The sequence below is a fragment of the Opisthocomus hoazin genome, chromosome 5 (assembly GCF_030867145.1).
Source record: "Opisthocomus hoazin isolate bOpiHoa1 chromosome 5, bOpiHoa1.hap1, whole genome shotgun sequence".
NCBI classification, from domain to species: Eukaryota; Metazoa; Chordata; class Aves; order Opisthocomiformes; family Opisthocomidae; genus Opisthocomus; species Opisthocomus hoazin.
Window position 1 is genome coordinate 53,762,062 of NC_134418.1, and position 15,572 is coordinate 53,777,633.

General features: G+C 46.0%; 1 protein-coding gene across 13 annotated transcripts in view; it reads right to left on the reverse strand.

Annotated features, from left to right (window-relative positions):
• The window catches only part of EPHA5 (EPH receptor A5), a 209,888-nt gene extending 194,712 nt beyond the window's left edge, over nucleotides 1–15,176 (reverse strand). For 6 of the 13 annotated variants that reach the window (XM_075421282.1, XM_075421280.1, XM_075421281.1 and 3 more), the window contains exon 1: nucleotides 14,932–15,173. In XM_075421282.1, the coding sequence (XP_075277397.1) occupies nucleotides 14,932–15,058 (127 nt within the window). In that variant the 5' untranslated portion in view covers nucleotides 15,059–15,173. Of the gene's footprint in view, nucleotides 1–600; nucleotides 762–14,931 lie in introns of those variants that run through there. The other 7 variants (XM_075421270.1, XM_075421273.1, XM_075421274.1 and 4 more) reach the window with 3 other exon arrangements.
• Between the last annotated feature and the right edge of the window lie 396 nt (nucleotides 15,177–15,572).

Consider the following 15,572-nt stretch of genomic DNA (forward strand, 5'->3'; position numbering starts at 1 on the left):
TGTTTATACACACATTTCTAAGGTGGCATATGTTTTTAGCATAATCAGGCCTTTAAGACAAAAATGAAAGAAGAAACAACATGTACGGCTTCCTGATTATCATGAATTCAATTTTTCAAGTATTACTGTTACCAGGAAACTATTCTTTTCTCCCTCTCCCAAGCTTTTCCCCAAGTCTTTGACAACTTCATTGCAAGATATCCAAGGGAACTTTCCCACACATGCACAAGAATTTGGAGTCACTAAGTCACATAAACAATCAACAATTTACATTAAACAGCAAAAAAAAAAAATTCCCAAGCTTATAACTTTCCCCCCGCATCATTTTACTCAAAATACTGAGTAAAAAGTGTGAAGTAATTAGATCTACACACACTTCACTCAGCTAAGAAAAATTATAGCAGCTTTTGGTGCTGAGCTTTCACCTCCTGCACCCTGGGCTTTAAATCTCCAATTTAAAAGCTCATCTCTGAATCGACAGCTGTCCTAGAAAAATCTCAGACTAGGAGAAACTTTCTTCTACTTTAAAAGCACACGATATCAGATATCCTCTTTGGATTACAACACTCGCTTCTCACAGTATATTTCTCTGCTTAATACCTCAATTTTTGTACTCATGTCACTCCTGAAAACGAAGCGATCTCTCTGGGTCTTCAATTGCTGATCGCAACCTTGTGCACTCTTTAAAAATTCCACTGGAAGTTTTCACAACTGGGCTTTCAAGACTTTCCAGCCCCTGATGATCCAGCCCAAGAACAAGCTTGAAACAGATGGAGGCAGCTTTATGCTCACTCCATTAGTACCAGCCACGCAGGTACTTCAAGATTGCTAGAGAACAGAAATAAACAGGTTGCATGCACAAGTATAAAGGATTTGAGTATCATAACCCGCACCCCTAGTACTCGTATCAGGCTGACTTGCTGTCTCTGCACAGCCAGATATACCAGCGCAAATGCCTCTGAGACACACAGACCTTTCCTTACACCAGCCCTGGTCACCACAGACCAAATTAAAAATGCTGCTGAGTACCTCAGATATCAGGATTACACTATTTAAAGAGGCAAAGTACGAAAATCCAGAAGTACATTATACTGAAAGGCATGGGTCTTTAAAATCTTAACGAATATTTAAAAACCAAATGAAGATTAAACAAAGGATTTAGTATGAAAAAATAAAACACCCACAAAAAAACAAGTTCTCCAAGTCAATTTGCTGTAGTCCCTTGTACATAAAAACAGCCCAAAACAGAAAAATAGAATGCTGGGGGGGGGGGGAATCATTCTCAGTTCTGGCGTCAAATACTTCTCTTAAATAAGATTTGTCTATCCAGACATTTTCACAATGTATGCAAGTATTAACACAGCACACTATCATAAGGCATACAGATGTTCTGCTTGGTCAAGTATATTTTTGTGATGTTGAGCAAAAACACTCGGTAGCTCCAGGTTTTCATGCTCAGATTGCTTTCTCCTGCCAAAACAGAAAACAGTTGGGAGCTGGCAATGCTACCGAGCTACAGGACATTTGGTGGAAGCAATACTCAGAAACTACACTGAACTACATCCACAGTAAGTAAACATACAATTAGGTGGCTTTCCACCCCACAGCCTAAGCAAAATAAAGTATTGCGATCATCTACCATTAGATATAGCACCCAGTGATGGCCAGCCTTTTTCCTCCTGAAATCTGCAGGTAAAATGCTCATTAAGGACTCCTGCTTCAGCTAAAGTCAAGCACCAGTAATCCAGTGCTCCTGAACCACACTGAATTTTCTTTTTAATGGGATAAAAAGGGTGATCTTAATATATACTTCAAAATAGGACACACATAAATAACATGTCCCATTTTATAACCGTATACTATTTTAAAAAGCAAGAGAAGAGACTGAAGTTGCCAAAATGTCAAGTTTACCCAAATTCCTTCTACTACAATCACTGTAATTAAACTGTGCAGAACAGTATATTCCCGTCTTAAGTTGCAATGGATGCAAAACAAGTATTGATCTACATTGTACAACTTAATTAAAACTTGTCCTGGAGATGCTACTAATGAATGTAATCAGACAGTGTGTTTGATGCCATAAACTTCTTCATGACACGCTAATTAAGAAAAAAGGCAGAAAAAGTGCTTTTATTCAAACATCAAATCATAAAAAGAACATGATATAACTAAATATTGTACCATCTTTCTATCAACGACAATTTTTAAATTGCTGTTATTAACTTCAATTTCAAAATAATTTTCTGCATATGAAAAGATAATACAACCCATTCAACTCTAACTCAAGTCAGTGGGAATTTTCCTACCGGTGAGTCAGCCAGCAGAGTTGAATACTAAATCTTCAGTTAGAAAAGACTCAATTCCTCCCTTATTTTTATAGAATTCTGCATAGAGCAGAATAAATAGGAGAGGATGGGATACACCTTTTGACAGGCATGGCACAGTAACCCAAAATTCACATGCCAGGAAGACAAAAGCCACAGGCGACTTTAAGCTCCCCCTGTGCCTGGGCTGCTCTGGAGACCAGAGAGGCTCCCAGCACAGCTCGGAGGGGCTGCTAAGGCACAGCAGACTCTCCGGCTGCCCCACAGGCTTCTGCCCAGGACTGCCCTCATAGAATATCTTCTAAAATACTACACTGCATTGATCTCCTCTGAGGTATATATTTAGCCAGCAGTTATTCTAAATTGCCTGCAAGGACTGAAGCGTTTTGCTTTGAGAATCCCCAAAATTATGGTGTAAACACAGATTACCACTGTTTCACCTACATACAAGGTATATGCATCTTCCCCATCACCACCCTTCCCAGTCATTTCCAGTATGCGTGTCCTTCACTGGCATCATTGCCAGGCCCAAACCTCACCCCAATCCAGCCTCAAACCAGACCCAAGCCCCAGCACCCCCTCTCCAAGTGGGTGGCTTCTCTGATGGCCCAGCTGCAGGAGCTTCCCGCTCAGGGCAATGGTGCTATGAACACTTTCGGTATGCTCTCTAAGGCTGCCTTCCCATGCCCCACTGCTGGAGAGACCACCAGCACATGGTGTCATTAAACAAGTCCATATGGGCTCAGCACCACCCTTTTTCCCACCACCTTCCAGCCTGGCAGGAACATTATTTTTGCCAAAATGGCTTTCATCAAAAAACTGCAGATTGACCAGGTTGGGGAAGAAGCAGTAGACAAAAAGCAGGTAAAGTACATACCTGCAACATGGAGGAAACTATTTTAGCAGAGACTTTAGAGAAGGGCTTCTACCATCCTCAACAGATGCTTCCATAACCCACCACATGGCTGCCTGGGAAAAGATGAAGCTTTTTTGCACCTGAATAAAAATCCCTGAAACTGTCTCTGGTTTAACCCACAGCAAGACAGAAAAAGAGACCAGAGGTCTCCTCCAGAGCAGCAAAACAAGTTCCTCCCCATCCAACCTGCAATAACCATCAGCATGCATTTGGCCATGGCTGTCTAATAACCTACTAACCCAAACACTCAGGTCACTGAAGGAGGTAATTTGGGAAAACCTCCACCTATGGTGCTTAAGGCTTCCATACTTCAGGAGGTCTAGTGCCAGCTCCTGTCTAGTTTGTGACTCCTGGACCAGCCCCGATGCTGTAGATACTCCACAGGCATCACACAGAGCTGTACTTGGCAGCCCTTGGGATGCAGGAGACCTCACTCCACTGAAGAAATCTCTCCAGAAATCGCTAGCAACTCTGCTTGGCCCATAAACTTGAAAGCTTCCAAAGTAACAGAACTCATTTATTACCAGTTCCTTTCTCCTCAACACCACCTATCAATGTCTCTACGAACAAGCAAGAAACCTTGGAACACATAAGCACACTCTCAGCGCCCTTATCTTTGCCAGCAAACTTGGAAGAGGCACACACACATTCAAAAATGTTTTCTGCTCATCTCCACCATCAGTGCATCCATCCCACAAGCCCTAATTATTTCTAATGCTCAGTCAAGGGGAACACAAAACCGCACAGATCTATATCATCATTAACTTCCATGCCTTCAGGGTAGGATAAATGATGATTAAGTCTAAAGTCATACCACAGCCTTTTTTTTTTTTTTTTCCTTTTTTAATACAGAATAATAGCCTGGGGAATTTGCATACACTCTTGTTCTCAGACAGGCTAGTTACTACGGGTGAGCAATCAAGTTAGAATAAAAGCAGAAGTGATCTAAACCTTTGCCCTGAACTCTAGCTGGTGAATTAATACTGTTTTTCACTCAAGAATCTCTGACAGGGAGAGTGGATACAGTTTTTTACTCAGATGTCGCTGTCACGTTCACAGAGCCAGGCATTTAGCAGCTTCACTATGGCTACACAGCGATTATGGCTGGAAGGAAGCACAAAAAATACCAGGGCTGATGGCATTCAACGTTGACCTAAACCAACAACATTGTTGTCCACACAGCAGGGCACCCCATTGGACACAGCCACCTAAAACAGTGCCATGTGGCAGCATTAGCTTGCCCAGGCAAAAGCAGGACAGGTCTACCATGATGGTACAATGCCTGACGTAGAAGCCACCAATCCACGGAATTTTTTTGCTCACATCACTGCAGCAAGATGGCTCCTCTGGCTCTCGGCTGGGGTGGGATCAGCTGGAGCAGCTTCATTTTCTTCACTCCAATTTCAAATGGCAAAAAAATAAGCTGAAAAAAAAATACCCCACCAACAGGCTGAGCACTTCTCATCCTAACAGCCACACATCCTCCTGCCACTTCAGCATCTAAGAATCTTCTAGAAAAACCTTCATTGCTCACGCCGGGACAAAGTCTCTACAGACATAAAAATGACTGAACTCTTCTGGGTTGCTATGGTCTTTGAGCCGATTTCCAATAAACCCTTACACACCAGAGTAGTCCTGCTCTTCAGCAGCACCATTTGCAAGCTAAGGCTTACCACAAGGCATGCTCTACCAAAGTTTATCCTGACAAATTGCTCTAGAAGAGGCAAAATGGTCAAAACAGCAAAAGGTGATGGAGGTTATGCCATGAAGCTATACAGCCGTAACAATCTTTTTTTCATTTCACTGAAATACACCTAAAGCAGGAGCAAAAGAACATCCTCTTTGACCAAATCAATACCCTATAAATACAGTTTCCATCACAAAACAAACAGGAGTAAAGAAACCTTCCTTAAAGCCTGGATAAATATTTCAAAACACCACATGATTTGTAAAGTAGCGTATTTTTAAACAGTAACAGTTGTTTAAAACAAAACATTTTGATTCAAATGAAGTAAAACTCTACTTTAACACATTTGTTACAAATTGAACAGGAGCCTGAACATTGTTTTGGGCCACCTGAATCTGAACTCCCATATGAAAAAAGGCATGAAGCAAGTGCTCCCACATCCCACATCCTCCTGCAGCTCCCGGCAAAGCACTCTGCTGGTAGCCACCCATGAAAAGATTAGAGCTACATCAAGGTACCCCAGCTCTGACCCAACACTCATAGCTTGTGGGAGCAACTACAGTCAAAATACTTGCGACAAACCTCACATGAGACTACTCATACACTGCCAATTAAGCACGAGGCGAAACGCTCTGCTGGACGAGGGTCAAGGTACACAAGACATGACAGCAGTGCTTTGCACCGAATCCTCACTGGAAGGCCTCCTGAATAGCATCACAGGCTTTCCACCAAGCTTCACGCCTCTGCTCTTCACCTCTTTCCCAAGGCAGGGGGTAGAGCTGCCACAGACATCACCATTAAGAGAACTGGTTTCTCCTTACACTGCATACCTCCCCATCCTTCCTCCTGTGCTCCTAGAGTTCACAGCACTACCAAGACACACTGACTGCAGAGGACTCTTCATAATCATGAGTCGACGTTTTCCTGCTTCATAAATCTTCACTGGTTTTACTACAGTATTGTTGCCATTCATTTTCCAACTGTTTTCTCTGTTGTGCCAAGTATTTCTTCAAAAAAGTATAAATCCAAGGCGCTCCAACAAGTGACTGTCAAAAATAATCCAAGAAAGCACAAACAAATGAAAAAAAATAAACTCTTGAAAGAAATCAAAGTCATCAGGGAGCAGATGTTTTGTATTAATTAGCTACACTGAGTCGGGACAAAAAACACGCAGGCGAGAACCTTGGAAACATTTCCATCAGTGGAAACCAGCTACAGTGCAGTGCAAGCTGTAGCAGTACCTATTATTTATGGCCCACTGGAGGAAGAAAATATACACTACTTAATGAACTCGCAAACTAATATTAACTGCAGATTTATATTTTATTACGTTGGCTTCACTCTGCTCTAAGTTTTCTCATGATTCCCTTTTATAGCAAGAGACAAAATGCTAGAATCTGCATCACAGATTCATAGGTTTTTAAGGCCAGATGTACAACTGCAATCATAACATCAGCCAGAGAATTTTACCCAGTAATTTCTGCATTATGTCTGTAATTTGTTTGAATACACTGTTTACGAGGGGTACGATACTGCCCTTCGACAAAGTTCTTCGGGTTGGCTGCATTTTTTCCCGGCAGGCACGCACCGGCCACAGCTCCAGGGATTGGGACCAAAAGCTCACCTCGATAACCAGACTCACCAAAACAAGTAGGAAACTGCATGCAGATTTCTTCCTTACAAGGACTCTAACTCAAGACAAGAGGCAGTCATATGTTCTTCCCACCATGCACAACTTCAAAGCAGAAGTGGTCAGGAGATCATTACCTTGACACTAAAGTGCCTGGAAACTTAAGAACTCCAGTATGCTTTGCCTTTCTTAAACAGCAAATACTCCCATTCCCACCAAATCACTATTTAACTGAAAATGAATTATTCACTGTGAGGAAAGTCAGTAAAAAGCTTCCAGCACCACTCATAAGATCCACTGGAAACAACGCTGCACCAACACAACAGCAGATCTCCAAGATGGCTGCAGCACAAATCTTTGGGGAATCCATCTCAGCAAGTATCACCCTGCCATTAAGAATGAAAAAGAAGCTTCCACTGAAGGCAAGATACAAGCAGCACCCGCAGCCAGCAACCTGACAACCAGCCTGCGTGGAGAAACAAAAAACCAGCCGCTGCCTGCAGACCCAGGGTATCTGCAAATGGTTGAAGGAGACAGCCAGTTTCTTCAAGACCCTACTTAAAGCAAGCACCTTATTAAGCACTCACATCAAGCCAAGCTCTAAAATCCTAACAGCTTCCCAGTGCAATCAAAAGCCCTGCTGGCAGTGCTGAGTTGAAATGTCACCTTCTTCCCTAAATCAGAGCATTGCCAACTAAAAGCAATACAGCCTCTGTTCCTAAAAGGTATCCTAAAAGACACGGACAAATTCCGTTATGCATATAACTAAACTCAACAAAAGTAAAGAAGCTCAGCACAGACACATCTGAGCTGTCAGGGCTGTCAGCTTTCACTGCCAGCGGACTCGCGAGACCCCGCTGTCCAGCGCCAATAAAGCCTTCCTGTTGACAATAATGACTACTCCGCTGCCACTGAGTTCACTCAAGTAGGAAAAAAAGGAACTGACATAATGCTTAGATAGCATTCGGGAGCAAAAAAATGTTTAAGATGATCTGTTGGCTTTTCAGGGGGGCTGACAGTTTATCCCTTCTATTTCTGGTCAGGGAAGAGGGTGGAGGTTGCTAGTGAGAACAGCACATTGCCAACACGTTTTAGGAAGAAATTGCACGTGAACATTGGAAAAGCAAAGAGGGATAAACCAAAATGACTTATTTTTTTGGAGAAGGCAAATATACAGATAGTTTCCTCAAGTAGTTTCACTGGTTTGGGACATGCAAAACAGTTTAAAAAATGATACAAGTCCACCCAGAAACATCATGAAATGCACATTACTGATGCTGAAGAATTAATTCCCCCCCAGGTGTTTCTCTAACCCCTCAGAGAATTACAAAGTTTCAATCGGTTGTTCTGACCTCTTTCTAGCATTAAGTGATCCAGGTTAGAGAACCCAGGAGTTAATACCTTGGCAAGACACTTCAGTACTGCCCCTTGCACCAAAATGAAGTCGTTGGCATGAAAGCCTGCAAACACAGGGTCCTACCCTCTCTCCTACAGGCTCAGTATCCGGTACACAGCCACCTGAGCCTAGAACCTCTCGACGTCTGCAGCGGACTGCTTCCTCTCCATGCACAACCCCCTCCAAAGCAGTTTGCTCAGGTGCACACCAGCTGACCCCCTGCTGATGCTCAGAAGCTCACCAGGGGGAAGAGGAGGGGCAGAAGTCACCTTCTCCTCCAGAGCTGCTAGACCAGCTCATGTAGGTATTCCCCAATCTGCTGTGGTAGTAGGTGCTACATCACCTTCTCCAAGAGGCATCTCTCGTCCTTCCAACTAGTGGTCACCCAGGCAGCAGGTCAAAGTCCTCCTAACATACCTGCCGCACAACTCAAATACCAGGGAAGAGGGAGAGAAAAGGAGGGTTTTTTTCCATCAGTGACACCCCCTGTGGGACAGTCACACCACACACTGAATGCCCCCATGGCAATTATTCTGCCCCAAAGCATGTTTAGCCCTCTCTGCAAAGCAGAGTGCTCATACGCACAGCCCAGCGCAGCCTGCGGGTCCCAGCACCCTTGTCCACAGCAGGCAACGTGCCACTGGACCTCTGCAAACAGCCACCCATGACCTCCCACCTCCCAAACTCAGAAGGTCAGGCGCTGTGAATCACAGTGCCTGCATCTCCTCCTGACTGTCCCCTCTCCACCAGCTTCCTTGCAGAAGACAGGGATAATTGCTTTCTACCTCCACGAGGATAAGCGCATTAAACCTTCGGAGAGGCTCAGATACCGCACTGACCAAAGCCATAGCAAATACCAAAACTGAGACTGTAAGAGATATAATAGGTCAAAGAGACAACTGAAAGGGTAACAAATCCCTAGAGAGACCGAAGCTACTGAAGGCCAGTGCTCAAGTCTGCCAATACAGCTGGCTGCGAAAGCAACCGGGGCAGCAAACGCTTTAACCTCAGCAAAACCTGTCACCTCAATGTCCAGCCAGCCACAGAGCAGAGTGAGGGACAGGCGTGATGTGAACACAGAGGACAATCCCTCTCTCCGTTCCGCCTGTGCCAAAAAATAGAGACATCTTGAGAACAAAATATATTTTCAAAGGAAAAAAGGATTCTCTACTAGCTTTTAAAATATGCATCAATTTTACAGCAGAGATCAAAGAAAATGAGTTTAGTAAAGATCAAGTTATAAAAAAAAAAAATCCTTCATCTCAATGCAATCATTAACACAGTATTTCTGCAACATTCTCTGCGTAAAGAAAAATACCTATCTGAAGTCCACCCTGGTTGAAATGAGGCCCCATCTCTCACCAGCACTTACAGCCAGAGAGAAAGGTGCACTTATGACAGATATTTCAATTCTGTGTTTAGATGTTTTACTGTAAGCCAAAGATTTTATTTAATTTTTTTTAAAAAACCTTCATAATGGATAGTAGGCTGAGTATCTGCCGAAGAGCTGCACCAAGTACTTTCCGCCATAGCAGTGAACACTTAAAAACTACGAAATTCAGTGCTTCTTCAAAGTGTGCATTTTGGTTTTTTACATCTCGTTTTGCCCTTGAACCACATACAGATTTAGATTTCTTTCCTAAAGAGGAAGTGAGAATATTAAAAAAAAAAAAAAATGCCAAAATAGTTTTTCTTTTTATTTTGAAGCCTGAGTAATTTTTAAAGTTCATCTCTATTCAAGAATATACATACCTGCACACTTACAGAAACAGACCACTAAAAACATAGCTCCAAGTCAGAAAGACCGGGGGGGATCTAACAGCCCCACTTCTGCTCAAGAACCTAAAGCCAAGAGGGTCCAACCCCACTGCTCAGCTGAGCGATCTCAGCTGGACTTTCCCAGGTGAAGGGCTCTGCACTCGCTCAGCGCGTGCTGCAAACAAGAATTCCTGCAGAAGCCGCGCGGAAATCCTCAGAACAATGAAGCGTACAACTGGCAAGACCAGAGAGCAAGGCACCACATAATAAACTGTCCCGGGCTTGCAGTTTCTGACAGATACTACAAAACCCTGTTCCTACCTTCACCCCGCAGATCCTGCTGCAACACACTTTGCATTTTAGTGCAAAGAACAAACATTTCTTTACAGGCAAGATTGTTTTCTTATTTAAGAGAAAGAGAACAGCAGACATGGAGATGCACTGTCCACAGGAGCTAAAAAGTTAGGTAACAGTGGGAGAGTTAACAGCAAAGGGGGAAGAAGCTGCCAGGCAAGCACGCTAACTCTTCCCTTTCTCCCAAGGTACCTGCCAGTTTACCCGTCTGTAAATTGATGTGCAAATAGCTGCTTTACACATCAAATTATGGTGTCAACATTTACAATACTATAAGCAGACGGTCTGTCAGTGGTTCCGTTTAAGACAGTTTGTCTGTTTTCCTCTATTTATTGCAATTTTTAAGATAAGCTTCAAAAGGAAATAGGTACTATCCTGGAGTCAATCTTTGCTATTGTTTATTTCCCTTTTTTTTAAATGTTTCACTAGGCAGCAATGCTTTTAGTCATCTACTTAAAAGTGCTGCGTTTCAAATGTTGTTTTACTATCAAAAGGATATTAGTTTCCATTCTGAAGCCATGATTGAGTCACTCTAAACCTCTTGAGAAGCCACATATCACACATCAGCCTGATCCCAAAAAGACCATTAAATATGAGCTGTCCTTCCTCATACCAGTAATTCCACTGCAGTAAATTTAAAAGTTAATGGGATTACTCCTATGAGTAAAATAAACACACGGCACCGAGACTACCCTCCGCTATCACAGAAAGCAGACAGGGATCCATTCCAATGCACAAAATTAAGAACAGATACCTCCTCAAAGCCTCCTTACAAAGCACCGTGATTGGACTGAAACGTGCCCAAACTTACCCATTCTGCAAACACAAGGCATATGCATGCTAGCAGTACTTTATACCTACAGAATTACACAAAATGCAATAGCTGCGTGAATGCATGACATACAAATCCAAGCTACTAAAAGCAACCAAATAAGCAAAATGTTCTGATCAAGTGCATTTTTACCCAAAGCTTTAGGCTAATGGGAATACACTGGCACGAAAATTAAGACTATTTTCACACCTGCTTCTACTCAACACACAAAACACCTCCTTGAAAAAGACTTTATTCACTGATTAAAGATAAATATTGTGATGTTACACCTAAATATGCATTTATCCTGTGTGCCATGACACAGAAGTTATGTCAGTATGAAACAACACACACACAAGTAAACACACTGAGAACAGGTAGGCTCATTCCAGGCTCTGAAATGAATAACCTGCAAATTACAACCTTCCTTTATTTTTGCCTGCACCAGACCCACCCCTTTAATTGCACTCATTTATTCATTCATTCAAATAAAAAATGATACATTAAGATAAAGCGAGCTTCAAAAAAACACTGGAAGAATTAAGAGGAAGAGGGCCAAACACAGGAGCTTATAACTAAAGAATATCCTTCTAGTGGTAAAACAAACACAACACATTACAACACCAGACTTGTTTAGTCTCTCTCACCTTTGTCTATTTAAGTCAATGTCATTACTTCAAACTGTATTGCTTTTGATTTGCTTAACAATATACTCCGTTGTTACAGCACTTCCTCATCAGCACTTACTTCTGCTGAAAAGCCCTAAAATGAAATACACTTTGTATTCAATGACAATCATGCAAGTATGTTGTGGAGTTACTTTGTTACAAGCAATCAGATGTAATGTACTCCATTCTTTTAATTCGCCCGAATGATGCTTTTTAAGGTCATCTGGGTGACGTCCAGATAAGATCTGCAAACCAATCCAAATCCACAGGCGATGCGTAAAAATCATGAAGTTTAGGGTGGGGAGGGAGGTCTTTAAACAATTCCCTCGTTCATTCCATGTTTCACATAAATAATTCATATAAGCCACTTCCCAAACCCTCATACTTACAACAGAAAGATGTAACACACAAACATTTTTAAACCAAACGAGGTGCAGGAAGCCCAGTTGCATACTGCAGGGCTGCCTCTCATGCTGTATTGTCATAGGGAATGCATTTTAAAGTAATAGTGTACTTCTGAAATACCAGCACTTTGAAATTACGTAATAATTTCAGTGTGCTCTTTGGAATATTCTCCTTGTGACTAATTTCTGAATGTGTAAAAACAGTCATAGGGAAAAAGGAAATCTCTGGTTCTAATCAATGAACTCTGCTAAAGAGTTAAAAATAATGGCTAGATAATACTTGAAAATGCATGAAATAGCACTGAGCCTTCATCCTTCACCACATGTTCTGTTTTTAGCATATAAACTGAGAAAGGTGATTGAAATAAATTTTATTTCCCTATTATAGGAAAATCTGGGGAAAAAAATAATTTGGTTGTCCCAATGTATATCTTCCAATCCATAACTGGAGATACCTATGAAGGTGAGCAGGCTTACGATGCAGGCTGGGCACTTCATACTTCCCCACAAAAATGGCAGGACCTCCTGAAACTCAGCTGCCCTTGCAAAAAGCTATTTCCATGCTGAGGAACCCAAACACTGAATTTCCTTTTTTTTCCCCCTCCAAATCTTAACCTAGATTTTTAAAGCATTATCCCCTAAAGCATCCCTCTGCTAGAGGGTAAAACAGAAAATAACGCACTGTGAATTGTTAACTGCATATGTCTTATCCTACAAAGTCACTGTGTATTATACTAAGATTCAGAGAAGAAAAAAAATGTGATGCACTGTTAAAGAAAAAAGCAATTAAGAGAATTTGTCATCCTTTATGCAACTACATACGTGTTACATACCTACACAGCACAGGGTATCAGCTAGCTGTTTAACTCACCTGGTGAGTAGGATGAGGGATAATAAAAAACAAAACCCAGAGAAAACAATATCGCCAACTTTTGAAAATACTGTTCACAGGTCTAAGATGGCTACCTCCATCCGAGCAAAAGTTCCCAACCAGCTGAATATGACAACTAACCCCAGGGGAGGATCTCTCTCATTAGAGCCCAGAAGCAGCCAAACCGAACTTTTCAAACCCAAACTGGTGACACCTGTCAGCAGCATACAGCTAGGCAGGTGGACTTCAGCATCGGAGGTTTCTCATGCATTAGACTCCATGTACTGCAGAGTGAGCCGTTCCCAGAAGCGGAGCTGTTCAGTAGTAATTGGCAAAGGAGACATGCTGTGAGAAGCACTTGTCAAATAACGCTTGTTTACAAATAAATCTCCTAGCAGCAAAGGACAGCAGTTACTGAATAAGTTCAGGTCTGCAGCCGGACCCCTCCTACCAGCAGTCTTTTAGCTTTGCATTTACTGAAGAGACACGAATTAGAGAGCAGCAGTCAGAAAAGTAAGGGGAGAGAGACCCCGAAGCAAGCGCTCATGCTGCTGATCCCTACTGTAACATTCCCATGCAACGCCTGTAATGACGACACTAAAGCCCTTTGCTGGGCAGCTTCATTAATTCTTTCCAGTATCGTTTCCTATCGTGTCAGAGTTCTGTTCTGCAGCTGCCTGTTCATGCAGAGACACCTCTATGCTCGGCGAACGGTCCCACTGACCCCATGAGTACCATTCAGATTTCCCAAGAACTGGCGAGGACACCCAAGACAGGTGTCGGAGCACCTGCCAGTCCCTCGGCTGAGTCCGAGGGCAGACGGGCGCATGACGGATGGCGTGCCCCCCAAGTGATGGGGAGAGCAGCCACACCGCCTCCCTCCCCGGCATCGCTCTCATGGGAGAAATCATCTGAAACCACGATGAGGCTGAAGGATTGGGCCCATCGTCCTCCTACCAAGGCAAAGCCAAAGCCATTTCCATCACTCCCCAAACCAGTGCACTTCCTGAACGTTTGATATCTTCACACAGAGGAACTGCGTCTTCCCCTTTCTCAGCAGTTTTGTTTTTTTTCTTTAAAAAAAAAAAAAAAAAAAACCAAAACAGAAGACTGCCATTCACATTATTCTCACTCTCCAAAATGAATTACAGCTAGCCGGTTACCTCAGGCCACATCTTTGAAATTCTGCTGCGATTTTCCCTCACCAAGCCCCACACGCCTCCTCCCTCTGAAGGGGTTTCACAGATAATTACAGCCCGCCGGGAGCAGCCGGCGTCCCCTTCGGATGCCCAGCTTCACCCACTGCTCTCGCGTCGCAGCCCGCCCGCGGATTCACAAATAACAACGAAGAGCCCCAAGCAGCGCCCACGCCACGCACGGAGAGGAAAACAGCCCGGGTTGAGAGCCTGGAAGTCCCTTGCTAGACAAGCAGCCCGGACGCTCGGTTTGGGCTGTTGGCCTCGCAGAGATTAAACGTATGTAAAATACAGAGGATCCGTCCCCAGCGGCCGCGCTCGGCTCGCTGCGGGTGAAACCCCGGCACCTCCGCGGCTTCTCCTCCTTTTCACGCCCGTATTTTAAGCCCCGAAGTCATCGCACTGCGGCCAGAGCTCCTGGGGCTCCTCGCCGGGAGCCCCCCCCCCCCCCGCCAGACCCCCCGACCCCCGCAAACTCCCCCGGGCGAAGCCCCGCAGTTACAGCCCCGCCCGCCCGCACCTGCGCAACCCCCCCCCCCCCCCCCCCCCCCGGGGCGTACCGCTCTGGAACGCAGCCGGGCAGAAGCCCCCGTGCACGAGCATCTCCGCAACACCACCCGCACCCCCCCACCAAAAAACCACAGCCAACCCCACGGCAAAGCGCGCCCGTGGCAAGGCACCCGCGCAAACCCACCCGGGCTGCCGCCCTGCCGCCCCGGGACCCCCCAGCCCCACCAGCCAGTGCCGCCCGCTGCCCCCGACGCGGCACCCGCCTCCCCGCGGGCAGAGCTCCCCCTCCGCCCCCCCCAGAACGTTCCCACACGGAGCCAGGCGAGCCCGGGGCAGCGCGCCGCCGGGCAGCCTCCCCCCTCGGCGGGCGCTGCCCCGACGGCCCCGCCGCCCGCTCCCCGCTCACCCTCGCTGCCGGGGCTGGCCAACAGGCTCCGGAGCGCGGCGCACAGCAGCAGCGGCAGGAGGCACGTCCGACCGGGAGCCGGCGCCCCGGCGCGGCCGGCCCAGCCGCCACCGCCCCGCGGCCCCATCCCGCCGCCCCTCAGCGCATGGGGTGGCGGCTTCCCCCCGGCGCTGCCCGCTCGGGTCGGCTCGGGACGGGGCGGGCCGGCAGCGCGCCTCGACTCCCGCTCCCGTCCAGCCGCCGGCGCGACTGGGGAGCCGGGGGCGGGGATGGCGGAGGCGGCCCCGCGCCGCCGCGGAGACGCCCCCGACGGGGCGGGCCCGCCGCCGCCACCATCCGCCGCGCCTCGGGGCGCCCCGGGGGCCGCGCCTCACGTGGCCGCCCTGCGGGGAACCCCCTTCCCCCCCCCCTCCCCGGACCCGCGGTGCAGAGCGGGCGCCGGCGCTGCCCCCGCGAGGCGTCCCTCGGGGCCCCGGAGCCTGCTGAGGGGGCACGGGGAGCCCCGGCGCTCTCCGCAGCCGCCACCGGTCGCGGTCCGAAAAACTTCAGCGGCCCCGCCTCATCCCGCAGAGCCGGGGAGGGCCGCGGCTTCACAGGGGGGACAAGCCTAAGGAAAGGGCTCGTCCCCGGCCAGGAAAGCA